The sequence below is a fragment of the Dipodomys spectabilis genome, unplaced genomic scaffold (assembly GCF_019054845.1).
Source record: "Dipodomys spectabilis isolate Male_0828 unplaced genomic scaffold, ASM1905484v1 ptg000119l, whole genome shotgun sequence".
NCBI lineage: Eukaryota > Metazoa > Chordata > Mammalia > Rodentia > Heteromyidae > Dipodomys > Dipodomys spectabilis.
Window position 1 is genome coordinate 1,443,039 of NW_024870796.1, and position 25,786 is coordinate 1,468,824.

The 25,786-nt window shown below is 39.6% G+C and overlaps 1 protein-coding gene across 3 annotated transcripts; it reads left to right on the forward strand.

The window, feature by feature from the left end:
• Nucleotides 1-278: 278 nt before the first annotated feature.
• Clk4 (CDC like kinase 4) lies at nt 279-24,994 on the forward strand. 3 transcript variants are annotated; one of them, XM_042688784.1, is made up of 13 exons: nt 279-436; nt 4,648-4,808; nt 9,435-9,657; nt 10,746-10,836; nt 11,227-11,293; nt 15,770-15,886; nt 15,970-16,136; nt 16,280-16,374; nt 16,717-16,846; nt 19,473-19,555; nt 21,963-22,042; nt 24,085-24,175; nt 24,485-24,994. In XM_042688784.1, the coding sequence occupies exons 2-13, from the start codon at nt 4,648-4,650 to the stop codon at nt 24,623-24,625; spliced, it is 1,446 nt and encodes a 481-aa protein (XP_042544718.1). In that variant the 5' UTR covers nt 279-436; the 3' UTR covers nt 24,626-24,994. The 3 variants fall into 3 exon arrangements, with proteins under 3 accessions (XP_042544718.1, XP_042544720.1, XP_042544721.1); XM_042688786.1 differs by lacking the exon at nt 279-436 and adding an exon at nt 8,353-8,411 and having other exon boundaries at nt 4,719-4,808; XM_042688787.1 differs by lacking the exons at nt 279-436; nt 4,648-4,808; nt 10,746-10,836 and having other exon boundaries at nt 9,568-9,657.
• The last annotated feature ends 792 nt before the right edge of the window (nt 24,995-25,786 follow it).

The following is a 25,786-nucleotide window of genomic DNA, read 5'->3' on the forward strand; positions in this document are numbered from 1 at the left end:
GTCCCGTTTAGAGAATGAAAGAAAATGGGTCACAGGATGGCTCGGCTGTGGAGTTCCGCACCCCGACCCGAATAGGAGGCAGATACGTGCCACAGTCAACCCTAGATTTAAGAATATATATGAAAAAAAAAAAAATATATATATATATATATCATGCGGGGCCCTGTGCGGCCTAGAACCGCGCAGCCGCAGTGCGGAGCAACCAGGCCGCGCCCCTCCACGTCATAGGAGCACGTCCTCTACGAGCTGTGGGTGGGCGCGGGACTCTGTGACGCAGGCGCGTTCGCGCGGCGTGGGTGGAGCTAGAAGCCGCCTTAGGGGGTTATAGGGCGACGGCGCAGCCGCCATTTTGTACGGTGTTTGTCGCAGCGACCGGACTGGCGCGACGGCGGTTTGGCGACATTTCTCGGCCAAAAGGCCTTTTGCTTTTACGGAGGTAAGTCTTCCGGGGAGAAGCGTCGGGCGGGGCGGCTGTCGAGCTTTCTTGAGGTGTGGGAGCCAGGTGTGGGTGGCCCGTCCCCGAGTTCCGACTTTGGCCACTGGGGATTGAGGTTGGCGGTTCCCGCGGGGCACTGCCCAGCCGGTGGCCTCAGACCCCTAAAGTTTCCCGGGCGGCGCGGTTCGGCAGCAGGCCCTGCTGTGGGAGCCCAAGACGGCGCGGCTCGGGGTGGGGGGGGGGGGGGAGACCTGGCTTGGCCTCACGCTTCCGGTTGACGAGCTCGGCTCTTGATTAGCTCGGCCTGAAGGCCCGAAGCCGTCGAGAATCCACTGCGGTGGGGGGGGGGGGGGGGGGCGCGTTCCCGAGGCTGGCCTGGGTCCAGCGGCCCTGGGCCAGGCCGCCTGTGACTTCTGAGGCTCCCCTGAGTCGAACGTCTTGTCCTTGTCCCTGAGCGTGTGTGCCAACAGCCCTGGCCAAGTGCCCGGGGCGGGGGGGGGGGGAGAGCGGGGTGGGGGGGAGATGGTGGAAACGGGGCGAATCCAGGTGTTGGGGAATCCACCTGGTGAAAAACAGGGGGAGTTTTCGCCCTTTGGTGCTAAAGGCGTGTGCGCATCTTACCGCAGAGGTGGGGCCCTCTACCATTGTTGCAGAAACGGAGTTATTTCTTAGTTTTGCAATGTCTTCGACGACTTCCCCTCCTCTCCCCCCCCCCCCCCCCCCGGTTGCTGGCCCTGCAAACGAAACTGGCAAGTCACCCGGTGTTTTGGTTAAAGCTGTCTGTCTTCGGGTGGCTTGTGCTTCTTCGGTGACCCCACGGCCTTCCGGTTCCTCATTTTTGAAATGTAAACTTGAAGAGACCTGCCATCAGCCGGGCGCCGGTGGTGGCTCACACCTGTCATCCTAGCTACTCAGAAGGCGGAGATCTGAGGATCCGTGGTTCCGAGCCAGCCCGGGCAGGAAAGTGAGACTCTTATCTCCAATAAAAAAACACTCAGAAAACCGGCAGTGGCGCCGTGGCTCAAATAGTAGAGCGCTCGCCTTGAGCCGAGGAGCTGAGGGACAGCGCCCAGGCCCAAAGTTTAAGCCCTACGACCGACAAAAAAAGAAAAAAAAAAAGACCTTCCATCGTCTTTTAACATATTGGGTTTTTTTTTTTAAGCCGTGTACATGCATATCATAAAGTTGTCAAGTTTGCTCTTTTCATGAGGTCTAAAAAGAGTGATAAGAAACCGATTTCTAATACGAATATATAAATATATACACATGTCCATTGTGTCTCATGCTTTTATTGAAAATAACTAGTAGTCCTAGCACATGGAGGATTAAAAAGACCTTTAGGTATTGTAATAATTGTAGGTAGTTTTTCTTTGTGTACGAAGGAGCCCTTTCAAAATTGGATCTGGGAATCTGCTCTTTGCCTCCTATGAAAATATTTCTGAACATTGCTGGGAGCCAGGATGGTTTGAGGGAAGGACATGAACACTGGGACCACCAACTGAGTTAAATTGCAAATAATGAACCAGATGAGAGAAATAATAATTTTGGGCTCTCACAAGAAACTTCATTTTAATGTTTGCTTATTAATAACTGATAATTTGAGAATTTTACCTTGTAAGAGACTGATAGAAGAGTAAAAAAAAAAAAACAAAGCAATCACAGATATCTTGTAAAACTTGTCTAATGGGTGGCTATAGTAATTACCCTTAGTCATCATTGGAAGCTGTAATTTTGCTTGTAGTTATTTTAACAGTGAGTGCATGAGGGGATGTGTCTGTAGTCCAGTAATAGAGCTCCTACATCCAGTCCTCAGAACTGAGAACTTACTCAGGCTAAGTAACTAATTTGAGTTACACTTTTGATAAGTGAAGGATTGGGAAGGATTTCACTGATAGAAATTCTGTAGGCTTTTTTGAAGAAACATTGTTTTGCTTTTGTTCTGAGTAATTTGTAATGTTACTTTACTTTGTCGTAGTGAAGTGACTGTGACTAGATCACACTTGAATGTTCCCTGTGTGTCAGTGAGAAGCTTAAAAGGCTAATAAGACTTTTGTTTAGTCAGTGCTTTTTCTTTTTTAAAGTCAAGGACAAGACAGGCCACATTAACAGGTTGCCTGATGGACATAGAATTTAAGTCATTAGGCGTCTCTTAGGGAAAACTTCCCAAGAGAATTGAAGCTGCCTCCATTCAAAGGCTTTCATCCAGTTGAAATCATTTAAGTTTTTACTTGATTTGTTTGCTTCTTTCTCAGTAACAGGCTAACTAGATTGGTTTTGATCCATTTTAACCTGTTCCAGCTTCTTCTCTGAGTTGTGAAATGCTTTTTGCCATTTAAAGTCTTAGCAGAGTTTGGACTTCCTTGTTAGAAGTTTAACTGTTTCGGAAAAGTATTAAAGTGGGGAGTTAATTGTTTGAGTGATAAGCCCTGGAAGGAACCCAGGCTGCAGATGGAGGTTGTAGATGGAGTCTGGAAATTGTCACCATTATGGTCTGGTGTCACTGACATGCCTCCGTGAGAGAATCTTTCTGGGCTACTTTTCTCATAGTCTCCTCCCGTTCCCCTGCCCCCACTCCACACACACACTCTTCAGATCTACTACAATTAGATTTTACTTTTAAGAGTAATTGCCCTGGGGCCATGTTGGTGGCTCATGCCTGTAATTCTAGCTACTCAGGTGGATGAGATCTGAGGATTGAGGTTCGAAGCCAGTCCAGCCTGGAAAGACTCTTTGAGACTGTCAGTTAACCACTAAAAAAAAAAAAAAAAAAAAAAAAAGTTGGAAATGGAGCTGTGGCTCAAGTGGTAGAGTGCTAGCCTTGAACTCAAGAGCTCAAAGACAATGTCCAGGCCCTGAGTTAAAGCCTCAGGGGACAGGGACTCTCCCTCCCCCTTCCCTTTTCCCCCTTCCTTTCCTCCCTCCCCCCCTTTCTCTCGTGCGTGCGCGCACACACACTGCTGCAAGATGATCCAAAAAATTCTTTTTTTTTTTGGTCAGTCCTGGGGTCTGAACTCTGGGCCTGGGCACTGTCCCTCAGCTCTTCAGCTCAAGGCTCTACCACTTGAGCTACAGCGCCACTTCCCAAAAAGTAAATTCTGAGAGTAAATATCACCTTTTGGTTTCTTTTCAGTTCCTCTGTTGAGTATCATTTCTTATCCACTTCCTCTGATACTTTCAAAGCTTGGATTCATTCTAGGATTTAGAGGAACTCTATACAGTTTGAGAAAAGAAGCCTTAATAACTTTTAAACCAAAGTCACTTCCCATATTGGAGATACCCATTTCTCTTACTTTAGTTATTTTGGCTATTCTTTGCCAAAGCTGCATGGACAATTGTGATATTATTTATCTTTAAGTCGGCTCACATTGTAACATTAACTTTTTTTTTTTTTGGTTGGTCATGGGGCCTGAACTCTGGGCCTGGGCTCTGTCCCTCAGCTCTTCAGCTCAAGGCTAGTGCCCTACCACTTGAGCCACAGCGTCACTTGGTGGCTTTTTCCTGCTTATGTGGTACTGAGGAATCAAACTCAGGGCCTCATGCATTTGAGGCAAGCACTCTACCACTGAGCCAACTTCCCAGCCCATTATTAACATTTTAATAGAATACCAGTAACTAGGAAATGCAGATAAATAATAGGTAACAGCAAAAAATTATAATACTGTTTTTTGTGGGTTTATTTTGGGGGAGGGGTTGGTCGTGGGCTTGAACTCTGGTCCTGGGCACTGTCCCTCAGCTCTTCAGCTTAAGGAGAGCGCTCTACTACTTGATCCACAGTGCCACTTCTGGTTTTCTGTTGTTTATAATTGAATGTGAGAGTTTCACAAACTTTCCTGCCCAGGCTGGCTTTGAACCATGATCCTCAGCTCTCAGCCTCCCGAGTAGCTAGGATTACAGGCGTGAGCCACACACACCTGGCATTTTAAAAAAACTTTTAAGAAACAGGCTAATGAATGTTATTTTCAAAGGCACCAACATGAGAATTTATCCTGGTTGTACAAGAATTGAAAGAAAATGTATGAAAGTCTCATAATGTTAAATCCAACATTTAATACTAGGTTTGTGCTACTCAGTTGTTTGACAGACGAGTAGGATAGTGCTTTGTACTTTGTGAGCCCATATGCATTCATGTGCTGGATGTTTACATAATGTTTAATACATATAATCAACCATCTTTAGCCTTTACAGCTCTTTTTTTCCCTTGTGGTTAACAGATGCGGCATTCCAAACGAACTCACTGCCCTGATTGGGATAGCAGAGAAAGCTGGGGACATGAAAGCTACAGTGGAAGTCACAAACGGAAGAGGAGATCTCACAGCAGTACACAGGAGAACAGGCACTGTAAACCATATCATCAGTTTAAAGACACCGATTGGTAAATTATTCTTAAGCATTTTAGCCCTAAAAGTTTTAATAATTTGTCATTTTGCTTACATAGCTTTCATCTGTCATGTTATTTTAGCATATAGGAAACAAGTATTCAAAAAGTTTTCAGTGCCTGTGGTAGAAGAGTTTTTACAAGTGCTGGCTAAGGCCAAATAAAGTTCTTGTTGTTATGTCTGAAGCTGTCTGGGAGTACTGGGGACAGTTGATTAGTAAGTGCATGAAACACATATTCAAGGGTAGGGTATAACATTGCTCATAGAGCACTTGCCTAGCATGTGTGAGGCTCTGGATGTAATACCCAGCATCACCGAAATACCAAAAACAATGAAAAACCCAGGCAGAAAAATATATTCAGTAACATAAATGTTCAACAATCGTGATGTGTAATATTCAGTGAGTGTCTAACTTAGAAGTGAGAGACATTTATGTTGAGGTGCTCATTGTTTTTGCAAATGAGATGGGGTTAATCCAGGTGGGGAAAAAAGCACATACTCTTCAAGACTGTTAAGTACATTGAGATTAGTCATTTATGTTCTACAGGTTATATTTATAGAATATAACTGGGAAGTTTTAGAAATTAAAAAAAATGTCTGGACTATTTTTAGCTTTATTCTAAGAATTACTCCTTTATACAGGTAATTGCTGGTAATTTAGGAAAAGGTGTTGACAAGTAGCATGTGTCCTGTTTCTTCTTACTAGAAGAATACTTGTATACAGTAATAAGGAAATCTTAAAGATCACAGGTTAATTAAGAGTTTCTGTCTTCCATTGATTTCCATTGATTTCCCTTTCTCATTTTTGTTTTGTTTTGTTGTTTTCTTCTCCTTTGTGCAGATGTTCTTTGGGACTGTTTATTAGATTGATTTCTAAATTAGTTAACTGGTGTTCTTTTAAAAACAGTATGCTATACTTTATTGTGCTATACAGATTTGCTCTGCCAAATAATCAAGTGATTTGTAGGCTGAGCCAATTTAACATATTTTATCAAATAGTTAAACATAAGGGAAAGGAGAAAGTTTATCTCAGGATTTCAATGACCAGAGCTAATTAATATCCATTATACTATTAAAAAAAAATCTGAACTTCATTACTAATAAGTACAAAACAAGTCTCATGAAGCCTGAAACATAGCACTGTTTATAGGTTATTAAACATTGTACATGTAGAAAGGAAGTGATTTGAGGGATGACAGCTAGTACATATTCATAGCTAATTGCATAAACATATTAATATGTCAAGCCAATGTGTTAATCTTTCTTTGACAGTGACACCAGATAGCTTTGATAGTAATTGTTCACAATAACCTAGAATATTTTGATAGTTTTTTGAAGGATTTTATAAGGATGATTTTATAAACAAAACTAAAAATGCAGAAAAGAATAAGGCAGGCAGCTGTAGTACAATTGTCATGTACCACTATTTCATGTAAATTATTTTGCTCTTAAAATATCTGTGAACATACAGATCTTTTGTCTGTTTCCCGAAAGTAGACTCTTGAGAAGAGGCATTTTCAGGTTAAAGCATATGAACTCTTAAAAGATTCTTGGTGCACTTTGACTTTTTTTTTTCTCTAGGAAAGCTAATGCCAAATTATAGACAATGTATTCTTTCATGCTGTCACCATTCTTGGCCATTTTAAAGGTCAAGAATTTTAAAAGTGTTTGAATTTTAAAATTGATAGATTTTGTTTACTGTAACATATTTATGGACCAGATGAACTTTTTACTGATTTACAATACTTTTTCTATGTGTAATTATTTTAACTGTCATCTTTTTCTGATTGGTCCTTTCATTAATCATTAGGCACAGTATACTGAGATGATGCATGAGTGTTAGCAGTAAAGAACATTTTTATATATTGTCAAAACCCTTAAATAAGTCTTTTTTAAATGTCAGGTATCAAATGTTAAACAAGATTCTCAAAACTATTGGAATAGGAATGACTTTTTTGAGGTATGTTTAAAATTCAGATGATCAGCTTTAGATTTAGTGAGTATAATCAGAGGCCTTACATCATTTTTAATAAAAGATTTATGTTTAATATTGTTACTAAACAGACCATCCTTTGAGAAATAGTTGTTAGCTAGACACATCTACAAGGCTTTTAATGATTTATTCTTAATGAGAGAAATTGGTCTGTATTTTCCTAGGTGAAAATTACGCTTGCTGGAATTGTCTACTCACTATATCCTGAGTAACACGTAGACAGATTCTTCTTTTAAGTAGTTGTGGCTGGAGGTGCTATGTAAATGTGAGATAGATGGCAGTTTTTATCCTCTGAAATTTCTTTCTGCCTAGTACTTTATCCACTGCTTGGCCTCCTTTTAGGATACCTCTATTTCTATCTTTGTCATGAGTGCTTTCCTAGCCATTTCATGATTGAGTTCTTTGCCTATTCTGACTCTGAACACTTGTGTAGCCTTTGAACATTTCCCATATTGTTAGGCCTTATTTTTATGTGAGTAGTATCAAATTATTATTTTGTTGGCATGGATTCTGCCTAACATAATTTTGTCTCCTACAGGAGTTGTGTAGAAATTAAAACCAAGGCCTGTACTCTCATCAGCTTTGGCTTTTTTTTTTGGTGTCAGTTGTGGGGCTTGAACTCTGGGCCTGGGGGTTGTCCCTCAGCTCTTCAGCTCAAGGCTAGTTCTCTACCACTTGAGCCTACAGCATCACTTCTGGTTTCCTGGTGGTTTATTGGAGATGAGTCTCACGGACTTTCCTGCCCAGGCTGGCTTTGAACCATGATCCTCAGATTTCAGCCTCCTGAGTAGCTAGGATTACAGGCATGAGCCACCAGTGTACCATAGTTTTGGCTCTTTTTGAAAGACCACAATAAAATATTTACAGGTCATTTAGTGAATAATTTTGAAAGTTAAATCAGTCCATTTTTTTCTACTTGTTTACTTCTATGGGCTTTATCAAATCTTTAAACCTTGGCATTGTAGATTGAAAGGGTTCTTAGCAGTTTAGTTTATCTGATGGTATTATAGTCACTATGTTTTGTTACTGTATTTCTTTTGTATTATCACGAACTCCAATGTTATGGTGTAGTCCATATAAAGATTATTAGTGTTAAGTACTTTTTTCATGGAAAGATTCTTGACCTTTTATGGATCAAATTACATACAGAATTAAACAGAAAGCTCTATGGAATATATTAATTTCTAGCTTGTGGAGATCTCTCCCTGACAGTTTCAAAACTACTGGCTTAGACCACAGCTTGCCCTAATAAATAATCTGACTTGTTTTTCTACTAGTTAGAGCTTAAAATATATAATAAAAATAAGAAAAGGTTCTTACATCGCCCCAGACTGAGTTAGATGCCAACCTTGATAGGTAGTAGTTTTAGAGATGTTCCCTTTATTTCTACCTAGAACAGCATCCTGGGAGAGAGAATGATAGCATATCTGGGGCATGGAGCGGGGTTGGTAAGGGCGATCAAGGCAACATCTGTCACTCCATTGCTTGTCAGGATTATTTTAGTTCATTTGTTGTCTGACTGGGCAGGTGTCCCCTCTCTCCCTCAGTGCTCCATGTGCATCCCTCTTGAAGCTTCGCACTCTGTTGAAGAGGACACTCATCCCAGGTAGAGAGGGGGAGGGGAACTGGGCCACTTTTTCCATCAGATCAAGGCTACTTAACTGGAATCCATTGATTTTCTAAGTTCTATATCTCTATGAAATTCCTTGCCAAATATATTTTTTGGGAAGAGGACGTCCACAACTTGCATCAGATCTCAAGGGATCTGTAGATCTAAACATTAGATAATGATCTTTTTTCTATTGTATTTCTCAAGCAGAAATGACAGGAAGTTAGAGATGTGGAGGAAAAAGTAGTGGGACTTTGGTAATCTGGGTAAGCAATTTCAGGATCCCTTTCTCATTTGTGGGAGACATATTTAAGATGTCTTCACCACACTTAGGCAGTTCTCAAAAGCTATATTGTCTACTGTAGGAGTACCATCTTAGAAATACAAAGAGGAGAGGAGACAGAAAAGGTAATGTATAATAGCAGTTCAAAAATGCCTCAGTTTTTGCATGGATGTGCTTTTACAACCATGGCATGTTGTTTTAGGGATTTTAGTTTTGTCATTCGTCAAATGAAAGGGCTAGAAAGGCTCCTATCTGTAAGACACCTTGCATGAAAGAATTCTCTGTGTGTGCCAGTAATACCTAAATGCACTTACATTAAAAGAGAAAGGAATCCTGTTTTGCCTCCCCTGTGTTGGTTTTGAGAGAGGAAAAGGAAACTAAGTTTTAAAAGGTACATATCATAAGATTGAATTTCAGAAGAGCACTTTAGTGGTATTTTTTGGTCTTTTTCTAGAAGGTAAAGGAACATTTACTCAAGTAAACACTAAACAGTATGACTTAAATTTTATTCCTTGATGTGATATACTTGACAGCATTTTTATAATAAAGAACGAACCCATTTGCTTGTTGGTTAAAAGTTATTTCTTAAGCTTTGCATAGGTCTACATTTTAACTCAATTTGAATTTTTCTTTTATTGAGTTAGCTGATTAAACAAAGAATTCTTGAGTGTCTTTATTTTGAAGCACTTAATTCCAGAGTAAAGAGAATAATTTGAAATCCTTTAATGTGTTTGCAGTCATTATTTAGAAGCAAGGTCTTTGAATGAGAGAGATTACCGGGATCGGAGATACGTTGATGAATACAGAAATGACTACTGTGAAGGATATGTTCCTAGACATTATCATAGAGACATTGAAAGCACTTACCGAATTCACTGCAGTAAATCTTCGGTCCGAAGCAGGAGAAGCAGTCCTAAAAGGAAGCGTAATAGACACTGTTCAAGTCATCAGTCACATTCGGTATGATTGATTTCGTTTTTATTTTGAGTGGATTCTTATTTGTATATAAAAACTCTTAAGGAGCTGATAAATTTCTAAAAGTTCTTTATATGTAAAATATTATTTGGATATATTAAAATTTATGTATGTACTTGAATCCTTAAAGGATACTGTACATTCTCATAGCTGATCTGTATATTAGCTAGCTTTTATTTGCCCACATTTACTCATATTCTGCAAATTAAGTCATGAGTTTGTTGATTTTTAATAGTAAAAGTATCTTATTTTTGTGTTTATATAGTATACCATTTAAATAAAAATGAAGCATCCAGATTTCTTTCAACTTAAATTTTTTTTTTTACTTTGAAAGAAACCTCTTTACTGATATTTGGAACCAAATAGAGAAAGTTGCACTATTGTGTATCAGTGCCACAAAGGCCATAGCTCATCTTCTGCATCTAAGTCCGTTGACATTGTGAAGATGGGTGTTAAATGGGAAATGTATTTTAAAAGTCAGCTTTTTTTTTTCTGCTGTAACTCTGACATGTTCACTTGTTTAATCTGTACACTTTTTAGTTTTCCACCCTGAGTTTCCTTCAGTACAAATAATATTATTAGATTGAACACTGAAATGAGCTAGCCTTTATTTCCCCCTTTTACTATAATCATGTGTATATTTAAATGTTGCTAAGTAAGGACAATTTCAACTAAGTATGACGTTTTAAACATTTTTTTACGAACTAGACATTTCATCTCACAGCATATGATAGAGCAAGAGATTAGTAAATCATGACATTGCATTCTTTAAATTTCAGACTTCAATTAAATCAATATTTTAAAGAGACAATTGTGATGTTTTTTCTATTGCCACTTTAAGTATCTTATCTGAAAATCTGTTCCTTGCCATGTTTTTCTTCTGTAACATAAACTGTGCCCTGTGAATTTCTGGGGACTGAATTTGAAATTGCTCCTGCCAACTGTTCGTGGCCTGGTGCTTATCTGAATGCCTGAATATCTCCCCGCTGAATGAATTGCGTATTCTGCCCTGAATTCACTCTGATATATTGATTGGCTGGACGATCTTGGTGCTGCCCACTTGCCGGTTCCAGAAGAGCCACCGAAGGAAAAGATCCAGGAGTATAGAGGATGATGAGGAGGGTCACCTGATCTGTCAAAGTGGAGACGTTCTAAGAGCAAGATGTATAGAATATTTTTCAACACTTTTTAAACTTTGCAGACAGAATAATCTTTTTAAGAATAGTTTGTCAGCGGGGGGCTAAAGAACTCTTCATTGCTTGTTTGTTTTGTTTTTTGTGGGTTTATTTGTTCTTTTGTATTTCTTCTTTTCTGTATAATTTAAATATATCTACTCTAAAGTTGCAAGATAATCAGTGGAATTTGAGATTAGAGCAAGACAGATAGCTGTATCTAATTGTTTTTGTAGCAGCTGAAATAACATAATTTGAGTGCTGAAACCTTAGTTATGCTTTGATAGAGATCATTTGAAAATATTCCACAAGCATTCATTGTTTGAGTAACTAGATAATTTGTACTTAGGTACTTATACCTCTTTTTCTCTCCCTTACTTAGATGAAATCGTGGACACTTTGGGTGAAGGGGCCTTTGGCAAAGTTGTAGAGTGCATTGATCATGCCATGTAAGTTTGTTGCTATTTCCTTTTATGAACATTCTGGTCATTTTTGATGGGGAAGGTCTCATAATTGAAATAAAGTTATACTTGGCTATATGTTTTTCCAGAAAATATCCAACAAAATACCTTGAACTTGCCAGGTGCTGGTGGCTAACTACTCAGGAGGCTGAGATCTTAGGATCGATCATAGTTCAAAGCCAGCCCAAGCATGAAAGTTTGTAAGGCATGAAATTTTGTGAGACGCTTATCTCCGATTACAAAAAGCTGCAAGTGGCACTGTGGCTCAAGTGGTCAGTCTTGAGCAAAAAGAGCTTGGGACAGTGCCCAGGCCCCTAAGTTCAAGCTCCAGGACAGGGGGGCAGGGTAGAGGATGACAACGACCTTGAACTAGATGTGATTTTTTATTTTTTGGTCAGTGGTGGGGCTTGAACTCTGAGCTTGGATGCTGTCTCTCAGCTCTTTAGCTCAAGGCAAGTGCTCTCCACAGTGCCCCTTCCGGTTTTCTAGAGATAAGAGGCTCAGGGACTTTCCTGTCCAGACTGGCTTTGAGCCGTGATCCTCAGATGTCAGCCTCAGTAGCTAGGATTATAGGCGTGAGCCACTTGGAGCCTGGCTTAGATGTGATTTTTTAAATGCTAACGCGTTCTATCAAATAGAGTTCATTCAGTAGATGAACTCCTTCAAGTAAAGAGTCCCACAACTTGGGCTTTTGGCCTTCTGTAAGAGAATTCGTTATTTTGGGGTTACAATAAAGCAAATTAGACTAACCTAATAAAGTACCCATATTAAAGCTAGCTTTCTAAACTGTATTACTTTAAAGGCCTAAAGAATAAGATTCAAATTATTTGTTTTCTAATTATGGTTAATTACTGGCATTTTTGAAATGTGTAAGGTATGATGTCATGTAAAACTAAGGTACTAGAGTCATTTTAACTTGGAAGGGCTGGGAATGTAGCTTAGTGATAGACACATTTGCCTAGTATCTCGACTCTAGATGTCCAGAAGAAATCACACAAAGCGAAAGAAGGGAATCCCAGCAACTGAACCCAGGGAAAAACAACAAAGTTTCCTCGTTTGAAAGAGCACTGGGTATTCCAGTCCAAATTTTTTTTTTTTCTTGGTTGGTCTTGGGGCTTGAACTCTGGGCTTGGGTGCTGTTCTTCAGCTCAAGGCAAGCACTATACCTCTTGAGCCACAGCGCCACTTCCTCCAAATTCTTTAAATGAGGCATGCTAACCTGTTTGTGATTGACCTGCTGCCTTATTTTACCTTCCTCCCAGTGTTCCATCTTTTGTAAGGAACATCTTAAAAGAATATAGTGAAACTGCACTTTGCTAAATGGTATCTGAATGTATCATAAATTAAGGTGATCAGAATGATTTCCAGCTTATTGAAAGCAAGAGTTTAAAAATAAAGCATCTGTATTATCACTCAAAAATGCAAAAATGGTTGAATTTTATAATATGTTGAAATGTTTTTAGACTTACAAAAAAGTTGATAAAATGGTTGAAAGAATTCCCAAATATACTGACTATATTCCTTAAACATTAGCATTTGACTATATTTGCTTCATTTTTTATATATACATTATATTTTCAAATTTTAACATCAAACTTTAATACATAGTTCTCATTGAGGTTTCACCAGTTGTCCTTATTAACCTACTTTTAAACTTTTCTGAGATTTTAGTCACTTACTATTTAATAAAAGTATCCCAGTGAATAATATTGATAAAAGTAGAACTATATTTACAGACATGAAAAGTTGTTTTGTTCTGCTCAGGCTGGCTTTGAACAGTGATCCTCTGGGTCTCAGTCTCCTTAAGTAGCTAGGATATTATGGACATGAGCCACTAGCACCCAACTCTGAAAAGTTTTTTGAAGTATCTTACTGAGATGGTTGGGCTTTGTACAGCTATCCATAGATAAATACCTCAATATATATACAGCAATGTCTGTTCTCGTTTTCACATTTTTATAGATAGAAATACCGAGACAACTTTTTGGCTATATTATTTAAAATTTTGGGTTGTAAGAGTTTTGTTTCAGCTTGTATTTGTAGGGATTGAACTTGTTAGGGCAAGTACCGCAAGTTTTTCTGGTAACTAGGGACTGACCTAGGGTCTTGAGAGCTTACTAGGCAGGTACTCTACTACTTGAGCCGTGCTACCATGCCTCTAGCCCTGTTCTGTATTGGTTATTTTTAAGATAGGGTTTCACTTTATACTCAAGTAGAATTCTCCTACTTGTGATTTCCTGCATTACTGGAAATACCATTGTATTTCCTCAGCAGGGTTAACAGTTGTACACCACTGTACTCAGCCATTGGTTTAGATGGAATCTTGAGAACTTTGTTTTGCTTTGAACCAAATTGTGATCCCCTGATCTTTGTCTCTGAAGTAGGCTAGGATTACAGAATTACTGGCTTGAGCCACTATCCCTTCCTGTAGTTTGATGTGGTTCCCCCCCCTCTCACCCCGCCCCCAAAATACTGAGGTTTGAGCTCAAGGAGTGGTGCTTGCCTAGAAGGTACCCGTATCACTGAGCTAGCTATACCTACAACCCTAAAATATTTTTTTTTTTTTGTCAGTTGTGGGGCTTGAACTCTGGGCCTGGGAGCTGTCCCTCAGTTCTTCAGCTCAAGGCGAGCGCTCTACCACTTGAGCTACAGCGCCACTTCCAACCCTAAAATTTTATATATTTACACACACGCACACGCACGCATGCACGCGCGCCTTTTGTCAAGGCCCAGGCACTGTCTCTGAGCTCTTTAACTCATGGCTAGCATTTTACTACTTTAATCCACAGCACCACTTCCGGTTTTCTAGTGGTTTATTGACTTTCTCGCCAGGCTGGCTTTAAACCACAATCCTCAGATGCCAGCCTCCTGAGTAGCTAGGATTACAGGTGTGATCCACTGATACCCAGCCCTAAAAATAATTTTTAATTACATTTTTTTTCGTTGTGGTATTGGCGATTTAGCCCAATATTAAAAATAGGCACTCCACTAAGCTGCATCTTCAACGTCTGTGTTGTTGGTTTTGTTTTGTTTTGTTTTTTTTCCTCCCATCCTGAGGCTCGAATTCTGGGCCTGGCCACTGTCCCTGAACTCCTTTTTTCCTCAAGGCCAGCACCCTACCACTTAAGCCATGAGCCACAGTGCAACTTTTGGCTTTTTCTGTGGTTAATTGGAGATGAATATCATGGACTTTTCTGCCGCAGCTGGCTTTGAACCTCAATCCTCAGATTTCAATCCTGAGTAGCTAGGATTATAGGCATGAGCCACCAACGCCTGGCTCAGCTTCTCTTTTATAGCAATCCTTTTGAGATGTGTACTGAACATCAGAGGGAGATTGTTATCCAAAACATTCACATACGAGATGTTATGGCCCATACATATGTAGTCCCCAGCCACGGATGTTGTAGGAAGTTTGAGTGTAAAATTTTAGGAACATTAATATTTGTAAAAATTAAGGAAATTGGGCTGGGAATGTGGCTTAGTGGTAGAGTGCTTGCCTAACATACATGTAGCCCTGGGTTCAATTTGGCAGTACCACATAAACAGAAAAGGCTGGAAGTGGTGCTGTGGCTCAAGTGGTAGAACACTAGTCTTGAGCACAGAGAGGCTCAGGGCTCAGGCCGAGTTCAAGCTCCAGGACTGGCAGAAAAAAAGGGGGGGGGGGGGAATTGATCCTTTATATAAATTACATTTTCTCAGAATGTTTTAAGAAGATGTTAGATGGGACCTAGTGCTCTAAAAAGTGATTTTAGAAAAACAACCTAGAAAAATGGGCAGTTGGGCTGGGAAGGTGGCTCAGTGGTAGAGCGCTTGCCTTGTATGCCTGAGGCCCTGGGTTCGATTCCTCAGCACCACATAAGCAAAAAGAAAAAGCCGGAAGTGGCGTTGTGGCTCAAGTGGTAGAGTGCTAGCCCTGAGCTGAAGAGCTGAGAGACATCGCCCAGGCCCAGAGTTCAGGCCCCACGACCAGACCCCTCCCCCCCCCCCCCAAAAAAAAAAAAAAAAGGGCAGTTATAGGATTTGTTTTACCTGTGCATGTGGTGCAGGTCTGTAATCTCAGTATTTAGGAGGCAGAGGCAATTTGAGGTCAGCTTTGGCTAAGTTCAGGTCCAGCCATGGATATCTATCAAGACCTTTTTCAAAAAAGGAAAATAAGTGTGCTTTAGAAGATACATGATTTGCCGGGTGCCGGTGGCTCATGCCTGTAATCCTAGCTACTCAGGAGGCTGAGATCTGAGGATTGCGGTTCAAAGCCAGCCTGGGCAGGAAAGTCCATGAGACTCTTATCTCCAATAAAGCACTAGAAAACCGGAAGTGGCGCTGTGGCTCAAGCAGTAGAGCACTCGCCTTGAGCTGAAGAGCGCAGGGACAGCGCCAAAACCCAGAGTTCAAGCCCCATGACTGACAAAAAAAAAAAAAAAAGAAGATACATGATTTTAACCTATTGTCCATCTTGTTTTTAAGGGATGGCTTACATGTAGCGGTGAAAATTGTAAAAAATGTAGGCCGTTATCGTGAAGCAGCTCGTTCAGAAATCCAAGTATTGGAACATTTAAATAGTACTGATCCCAATAGTGTCTTGTAAGTATAAATTTGAACCAGGAACCATCCTACTACAAAATAAACAATTCTTCAAACTGAATTATCATTTTGCTCTATTCCAGCCGATGTGTCCAGATGCTAGAGTGGTTTGATCATCATGGTCATGTTTGTATTGTGTTTGAACTGCTGGGACTTAGTACCTATGATTTCATTAAAGAAAACAGCTTTCTGCCCTTTCAAATTGATCACATCAGGCAGATGGCTTATCAGATCTGCCAGTCAATAAATTGTAAGTATACTTGATATACTTTCAACTACCAGAAAATCTTGTAAACCTCCTTTGACCCGTATGTTCACCATTATCTATACTCTTCCCCTCCCAATTACCAGTACGTTTCTAAGTGAAGCTAATGATGTCTTTTTTCTTTGTAGTTTTGCATCATAATAAATTAACCCATACAGATCTGAAACCTGAAAATATACTGTTTGTGAAATCTGACTATGTGGTCAAATATAATTCTAAAATGGTAAGTTACAGACTTTTAGTTTGGGTGGTTTGGTCTTTAACTTCGTGATCCTTAAATGAGGAAGTTCACTTCTGAGTCTCACTATGTCCTGTTTGGTAACCATAAATAGAGTAGGACTAGGTTGATGGTTGAATGGTAGAGACTCTTCTTCTTTATGAACTTACTTGACAAAGTGGTACTTTTGGGGCTGCAGATGTAGCCCAGTGGAGGAGTGTTTGCATCTCATCCGTTAGGCCCTGGTTTTTGTCCCTAGCACCAAAACAAAAAAGATAATTCATGTGTAAGTCTTTTGAGTATAAAATATTTTCTGTCTTTATTGAGTTTCATTGTACTTGTTTCTAGAAACGGGATGAACGAACCCTGAAGAACACAGATATCAAGGTTGTGGACTTTGGAAGTGCGACATATGATGATGAACACCACAGTACTTTGGTGTCTACCCGGCACTACAGAGCTCCAGAGGTCATTTTGGGTCAGTAAACACCAGACTTCCTTGTACTGTGATTAAAGAGATTTTATTAGGGTAGGGATGGGACATGGGAACATAATTTTATCCAAAAATGTGTGGACATTGCTTATAAAAACTTTTCTAAGTGATAGAAATGTGATACTACTTTTGAAAGATACTCCAAATGGTGGTGAGTTTTGAACAAGTTAATCATGATCATAAAACAGGTTCTGATATACAAGTGCATCATAATTATGTGATTTTGAAGTTGGTACCTGTTTTCGTGCTGTCACTAAAGCATGGTTCTGGTAAAGTGCCAAGGATGACCAACTTGGGAGTAGATAAAGGCTAAGGGTTAGAGTTTGTCAAAGACAGTGGCAGTATTTCAGATCAGGTGTACTGAAAGTTCTAAATGTGACCAGGCAAGGTAGAGTTTGAATAAATCTGAAATTTAGAATCATTGGCCTTGAGGAGAGGGAATCTGGACATGAGATGAGAAGAATGTGTTTACAGAGCCTTCCTGAGGATGAAGGCAGAAGTAGATGAGGGAAAAATATGTAATGAGGTGCTAAAGTAGAGGGCAGGCCTTGGATGTTGGGATTGAATAGGTAAGATGGCAGGAAAGATGGAATTCTAGATAATAGAGGTGATTTTCACTTGGAGGATAATATGCTATAGAAGTTTCAATCACCTGGGGAAAAGCTGGCATAGGAGATGGGTTAAAGAAGGAAACTTGTCTGAGCCAAAGCTCAGTTATGTTATATATTCTAATAGTATCTACTGTATTCAAATGAGGGGCATCATAGAAGTGAATAAAAATAATGGTGTGTGTGTGTGTGTGTGTGTGTGTGTGTGTGTGTGTGTGTGTGTGTGTTTAGCATATGCCTGTAATCTTTGGGAGGCAGAGTAAGGAGGATTGCCACTTTGAGGTCCATTCTGAAATGAACATAGTGAATTCTCCAGTCAGAAGTATTTAATGAAGCTTTTGATTAGTAATGTTTCTAAAAATCATTTTTTCAAGTATGCCCTTTGTTATTTTACTATTATTTATGTCGGTCTTGAGGTTTGAACTCTGGGCCTAGACTCTGTCCTGAGCTTTTTTTGCTCAAGGCTAGTGAAAGTTGGTTGTGGGGCTTGAACTCAGGGCCTGGGTGCTGTCCTTCAGCTTTTTTGCTCAAGGCTAGTACTCTACCACTTTGTGAGCCACAGTACCACTTCCAGTTTTCTGGTTGTTAATTGGAGATGAGCCTTACAGATTTTCTTGTCTGGGTTGACTTCAAACCATGATCCTTAGATCTCAGTTTCCTGAATAGCTAGGATTACAGGTGTGAGCCACTGGTGCCTGGCTCAACTATTTTTTTGGGGAGGTGGGGGTGAGGAGGTGTTTCATGGGATTGAACTTGGTCTGGGTGCTGTCCTTCAGCTCAAGACTAGCGCTCTACCACTTGAGCCAGAGCTACTTCCAGCTTTTTCTGCTTATGTGGTGCTGAGGAATCAAACCCAGGGCCTCATGCATGCAAGGCAAGCACCTTACCACTGAGCCACCTTCCCAGCCCAACTATTTAATTTTTAAAGACTAAAATATCTGTATAATTTACCCTTCTCTTCCAATTGAGTATAGGTTTAAGAACATTAGGTGTTTTGTTCTTTCCTGAAAAGTATTGCCATTGGAAGTTCTTTTTTTCTGTTTTCTGTATCTTTTTAGTATGTCACATATTTTGGTCTTCTTTTTTTTTGGGGGGGGGGGTCCGTTCGTGGGGCCTGAACTCTGGGCCTGGGTGCTGTCCCTCAGCTCAAGGCTAGCACTCTACCACTTGAGCCACAGTGCCACTTCCGGCTTTTTTCTTTATGTGGTGCTGAGGAATCGAACCCAGGGCCTCAGGCATACAAGGCAAGCGCTCTGCCACTGAGCCACCTTCCCAGCCCCTTTCTTTTTGTTTTTGAGACAGGATCTTGCTATGTAGCCTAGGTTGTCCTGGAATTCATTGTAGCCTCTACCTTTTGAGTACAGGCCTGAATCAACATACCTAAATTATTGTGTACACAATATAACTCCTACTCTATGAACTTAAATTTTGTCTGTTCTTTTTTGCCTGGAGGTCAAATTGTTGGTAGTTCCTATTACAGTTTTTCTATTTATTTTAATGTGAGAAATAAGTTTACACATTAAAGCTGGTTATAGAAGACTTAATTACATTCTGAGGATAATAATAAACCTATATTTGTGCTAGTAACATGTATTTGTCCATAGACCAATCATGAGCATAGGTTTCAGTAGTAGTGCTCCCCATCATGACAGCAGTTTAGAGATTATACTGGAAAATATTGTCACCCTTTTACTTTTTATATAAGGTGTTCCACTTCAAGTTAAAAAATACTGTCCTGATAAGAGCATATGGACTATAAGGTCTTGCTGAACAGTTGCTATAAATGTGTGAACCTTAGCCAGCCAATGGGGACTCATGCCTGTAATCTTAGCTACTCAGGAGGCTAAGATCTGAGGATCATAAGTTGAAGCCAGCCTGTGCAGATAAGTCTGCGAGCTCATAATCTTCAGTTAACTACCAAAAAAGCTAGAAGGAAGGTTTCATATGTTAGCATTTTAAAAGTTGCAATATAATTAATGTGTTTAATATTTGTTATTGAACAGCTTTAGGTTGGTCTCAGCCTTGCGATGTTTGGAGCATTGGTTGCATTCTTATTGAATATTACCTTGGGTTCACAGTCTTTCAGGTACGTATCTAAGCCATTTCATGTAATAATTTATAATGAATTTTAAATGTTTAAAGGCATGTTTGTGTTTTAGACTCCATCCCTATGCTTGAGGTTAAAATTTACGCATATCCCAAAATGGTCATCCTTCTCTGGAATTTCAGTGAAATTCTACTGTTAATAAGTAGACACAGCTCATTTTGTATGATGGTGGTTCATGCATGTCCCTATCTTTATTATAGACCTTCATAAATCAGTAGTTTTACTGTAGCAGGTTTTAACTCAGCATTTGTAATGTTGAATCATTTCTTTTTGTAGAAGAATTCAGAAGCAACAAGTTTATTTTACTCTTTAAAAATTCACTATCTGTGATGCTTAAGCATTTCTAGATTGGAAGTTGTTACCAATAGCACCTGGAAGTCCTCCAAAAGACTTGAAAACTGGTTACACTGTAAGATTGTGTTTGTTGTAATGGAACAATGTAGCAAGTTGTTAGGAGCACCCAGAGGAGGTTGGTAATTGTTTCCTTACAGGAGAAATCACTGAGTACTATTACATAGGGAATTTCTATACAGCTGGTCATAAAACTGGGGTGTCTTAAGTGTGTCAGGAAGAAGGAGTAGTAGAAATGTAGAGGAGCAGAGATACAAGATCTAGTCAGAGAAGTTTGGTGTTAAGAGTATTTATGGCAATGTAACTTGTGTACCTTTGAAAGATACTTGTTTTTATCCACAAAGTTAGTGCTTTCAAAATACATACTGGCTAGAAATATATTTTTCCATTTAGGAAAAGACACTAAAATTATTTGGCAAAACAAAAAGTAGCCAACCCCCCCTCCCATGAAGTTTCACCTATATCTGGATTTGAAAAGTCTTGAAAGCCTTAGGTAATGCATTGAAAAAAGAGAATGTTTTCATTGTGGTACCCAGTCTTCAGTTTTGCTTTGTTTGAGAGAGTTGTGGAGATCCCAGCCTGATCTTTTGTGTTGGCTTGAAATTATAGCAAGTTAAGGGTAGGATTTTAATTCTATACTGTGAATAAAAAGTTGTAGACTTAAACTTGAGAAGTAAAGCTAGCAGGTCTGGCAGTACAGACCTGTAATCCCATCATTTGAGAGGTTGAGGCAGAAGGATCCCAAGTTGGTGGACTATGTAGTAAGATCCTGTCTCCCAAAACAAAAACAAAAATGGTGAAGCTAGTGATAAACCATTAATGTTTGGAAAGCAGTGTGCATTTGATAGATTTAAAAAGTACTATACACAGATTCTCTCCGGACAAAGATTTGCACTCAATAATGACTTCAAAAAAACATGCCTGATGGCCTGTTCTGTTTTTTTTGGTGGTCATGGTGCTTGAACTCTGGGTTTGGGCGCTATCCCTCAGCTCTTCAGCTCAAGGCGAGCCCTCTACTGCTTAAGCCACAGCGCCACTTTGGTTTTCTAGTGGTTTATTGGAGATAGGAGTCTCATAAACTTTTCTGCCCGAGCTAGCTTTGAATTGTGATCCTCAGATCTCAGCCTCTTGAGTAGCTAGGATTACAGGCGTGAGCCACCAGTGCCTGGCTTCTGTTTTTGTTTTTTAAGAGACTGGGTAGAAATCATTTGAGCAGCTCTGCTTAAAATGCTTTAACTATCTGGCCATTTAGAGGACATTTGCTGGCTCTGCTCCAGAAGTATGGCATTCTTAGCCGTATGTTGGCTTCTCTTCTACTCTAGCCAGTGTGTGTTACTGTGTAGTTATTAGAATATGAGCCTTGGAGTTTACTGCTCAGCTTTCCTCACTTATGAACTCTTGACTTTGAGCTAGTATCTTAACCTTTTGTGAGAATTAATGAGACTTTTTACTATCTGGTATTATTCATTGTAAATAAGTGGACTTCCGAGGTCATTCCTTAAAACAGTTCAAGAAATAAAAATGAAAGCAGCTGTTCAGTTTTCCATTAAATCATATTAATGGGGTTGGGAATGTGGCTCAGTGGTAGAGTGCTTGCCTAACATGCATGAAGCCCTGGGCTCATTTCCTCAGTAACATATAAACAGTAAAGGCTGGAAGTAGTGCTGTGGCTCTGGTGGTAGAGTGCTAGCCTTGAACAAAAGAAGCTTAGGGATAAGTCCCAGGCCCCGAGTTCAAGCCCCAGGACTGGCAAAAATAAGTTGTTTAGATGCTGCTCGGACTTCACTAATCCATCTCACACTAGACAACACAGCACACTGAGTATTTAATCTTTGAAGAATTGTGCAGTGGGAATTGTGTAGTGTGACTAGATGTGTCCTTTCATATCAGCATAATCTTTCTTTTACACTTTATTATCTTTAAGTAGTTGTACAAAGAAGTTTGTACAAACAGTATAACAGCATAATATTCCTGTGTTCACTTTTGTAATGTGTGTAGGGAAATGGAAAGTACTGAATTTTTTTTAAATTTTTAGACTCATGACAGTAAAGAACATCTGGCAATGATGGAACGGATTTTGGGACCCATACCAACACACATGATTCAGAAAACAAGGTATGTTTCAAGACTAAATACCTTGGTTGGGCTGGGCAACAGTAGCTTGCAGTCCTAGGTACTCAGGAGACTGACGTCTGAAGATTGTAGTTTGAAGCCAGCCTGAGCAGGAAAGTTGGTAAGACTCTTAGTTCTGATTAACCACAAAAAGCTGGAAGTGGAGCTGTGACTAGCCTTGAGAAAACAAAACAAAACAAAAAATTCAAGTGCCCAGGCTTGAATTCAAGCCTCAGAATTGGCACAAAAATAAATACCTTGGTGTAGGGTTTGGATAGTGGCCACTTTTTAAACTACAGGTAGCAACAGGGGCTTTAGATTTTGCAAAACAAAAACCAAAAAACACAAATTGTCTATACTAGTGATAACTAATTTATAAATACATCTTACCCCTTCCTAAAAAGATGTTTTATGATGATGAAAAGTTATTTTTGGTTTTTTATATTTGAGTTATGTGTTTTCCTAAATTGATGTAAAAAGAGTACATAGAATTTGAAAAAGTATATTCTTTGGATCATGAATTGGAATTAACCTGTGTTGCTGACCCAGATATGTCCTATGTGTCCAGCTCCACCCACATGAGTCACCTTGATTACTGTCCAGGCCAGGGCACTGTGGCTTAAACCTTTCAGCTACTTGGGAGGCAGAGATCAGGAGGATTGTAGTTCAAGACCAACCTAAGCAAAAAGTTCACAATACCCAGTCTAAACGAATAAAAAATTGAGCACAAGGTGCTCGTTTGTCATCCCAGCTGAAAGTAAAGCATAAATGGGAGGATTTATGATCCACGCCAGCCTGGCCATAAACATGAGGATACTATTTGAAAAGCAAAAAGGGCTAGTAAGAGTCTTTGCCTACCAAGCACTCGGCCCTGAGTTCAAACTCCAGTACTGCCATGCAAGACTTCCAGCTTCACTCCAGATAGAGTGGAATCAAAATTTATAGGAATAGGTCCAGGAGTCTCTGGGGTTTCTTTGTTTGCTTGTCTTTTGTTTATCATTTTGGCTTCAACAACAACAGAGAAGAGTTCTGTCCGAGTTACATAGGCTGGAAGTCCAAAAAGTCCAAACAAGGCCATGTTCTCTTTGAAGGCTCAGATGGAAAGGCTTAGGAGAAATTGTTCCTTGCTATCTCTCATCTTTGGTGGTTTCTGACCATCTTGGAGATGAAGACAGAGGTCTCTGTCTTCACACGGCCTTCTCTCATGTGTTTTTGTCCCTGTGTCTAAATTTCCCTGTCGTCATCGTCTTCAGAAAGCTGGTTGTGCTGGAGTTAGGGCCAAACCTAACTCAATATGAATTCATCTTAATCTCGTCCAAATAAGGTTCTGGGTGAATGTGAATTGTAATGGACATAATCTTGTCCTTACCTATTTCCTGCTTTGTGCCATACAGCAATAAGGGATTGGTTTTTTTGTTGCCTGCAGCAGGTTTTTTTTGCCTCCAGCCTAGTTTTTTGCTGTTTATTTTGAAGATGGGAATCTCAGACTTTTGACTGATCTCAAACTAATCCTCTAGATCTCCCTGAGGAGTTAGGATTGCAGGCGTTTACATATGGTAATTTTTTTTTTTTGTTTTTGTTTTGTTTTTGGGTCCAGTTGTGGGGCCTGAACTCTGGGCATGGGCACTGTCCCTCAGCTTTTCAGCTCAAGGCTACCACTCTACCACTTGAGCCACAGCACCACTTCTGGCTTTTTTTCTTTTTGCTTATGTGGTGCTGGGGAATCGAACCCAGGGCCTCATGCATGCAAGGCAAGCACTCTACCACTGAGCCACCTTCCCAGCCCTACATATGGTAATTTTTACATATGGTAATTGGGTTTTACATATGGTAATTGGGAACAATTTTAGTTCATATAGTAAAACCTAGAGAAAACAAGATACTATATATAGTGTCATATATCATTGTTGCAGGGGTTTCAAAAATCATAAACAGGTGTATATGTTCTGTACTTTTAGTGGTGGTTATGCATCCACCTGTTCCCTGGTGGATCCAAGAAGCAGGTCTTTTGTTTACTAATCCAGACTTTTTTTTTCTCCTTGTAGAAAACGCAAGTATTTTCACCATAACCAGCTTGATTGGGATGAGCACAGTTCTGCTGGGAGATACGTTAGGAGGCGCTGCAAACCATTAAAGGTAAAGAATGACAAAATTGAAAATTAAGAACAGGGCTTGGATGTGGTTGAGTGGTAGAGTGCCTACCTAGCATGCATGAAGGCCCTGGGTTCAATTCCTCAGTACCACATAAACAGAAAAGGCCAAGAAGAGATGCTGTAGTAAAGTGCTAGCTTTGAGCAAAAGAATTTTGCTCAGGGACAGTGCCTAGGCCCTGAGTCCAAGCCCCAGGACTGGCCCCCAGCATCCCCCCGCAAAAAAAATTAAGAACAATAATGTCTTCACTATCAGCAGTATCTTGTTTAACAAAGCATTCTCCTCTTCACCCAGGAGTTTATGCTCTGTCATGATGAAGAACACGAGAAGTTATTTGACCTGGTTCGAAGAATGTTGGAATATGAACCAACCAAAAGAATTACCTTGGATGAAGCCTTGCAGCACCCTTTCTTTGACTTATTAAAAAAGAAATGAAATGGAAATTGGTGGTCTTACTATATACTTCTCTAGAAGAAATTACTTTAAGACTGTGTCAGTCAATTATGCATTCTAATATTTTTGTAAACATTAAATTATTTTGTACAGTTAAGTGTAAATACTGTATGTTTTGTATCAATAGTATAATTACCTTGTTAAGCAAGTATGATCTTGATAATGAATGAAATGAAGTTAAAATTAATTTTCCTTTTTGACATTAGTTACTATTTTTAAAGGCCTTTGGTAAATCCTTTGTGTCCAATGATAAATGTGATTGATTGATCTTGTCTTTTGTACATGGAGGTCAACTCTGAAGTGATTTTTTTTTTTTTTTTCCAAGTAAAAAAGAAATCTTGGCTACTTAAATCCTTAAGTGAATATTCTTTTTTTATCGTCAGATTTGGGACTTTATATGAAGTTTTGTGTGTGGTTGTTGGACAGCTAGGAGTATTACTCATTCTAGATAGGCAAACTGTAGAAACCAAACACATAGGAATGCTGGTTGTGGTTTTCTGAGATGGTAAATATTTCTACCCGGCATCTGAATACTTACCATAGTCTTTTGTTCTTTTACTCAACACTGAAATGCTGCTGTTTTATGGAAAATAGATACAGGTAGAAAACAACAAACCAATAAGCAAAAATGTTCAATTAATCACAGAAATTTCTGCAGGTTTCTTTTTTCAGTGTGTGTTCTTCTGTTCTCAAAAGTATGGACTGACACAGGCATGACCTGCTTAGTAATAAGCATCAATGCTTTTATAGACGGATGTGTAAACATTCACTTCACTTGATAAGGACTTGGCATTATTAAAACCTAAACCTCGGGCTGAGGGGTGTAGTGCCTGCCTAGGCTGCTCCAGGCACTGGGTTCCAACTCAGCACTGCAGAAACAAAACCTAAAGTTGACTCTCAACATCCTTTTGGAAAATGCAACCTTCTACCTAGTATTTAACTTTTAGTGAAATCGTATATGGCATTATTGAACAACTGGTCGTGAGACAAACCGTAATCTCTTTTTTCCTTTCATTTTGATTCTTTGGCTGTATTTTAGGTTGATAACTTTTGTAGGATTTGATCTGCTTTGACTCTCATTCAGTATATTTTTCACCTCAAATAGTGTAATTTTAACCTAGAATTTTGTAGGTTTTAAAAAAC

Coding starts and splice junctions, on each gene's coding strand:
- Clk4 (XM_042688784.1), top strand. CDS start 4,648: ATGCGGCATTCCAAACGAACTCACTGCCCTGATTGGGATAGCAGAGAA. Junction 15,887..15,969: donor ACTGATCCCAATAGTGTCTT/GTAAGTATAAAT, acceptor GCTCTATTCCAG/CCGATGTGTCCAGATGCTAG. Junction 16,137..16,279: donor GATCTGCCAGTCAATAAATT/GTAAGTATACTT, acceptor TTTTCTTTGTAG/TTTTGCATCATAATAAATTA.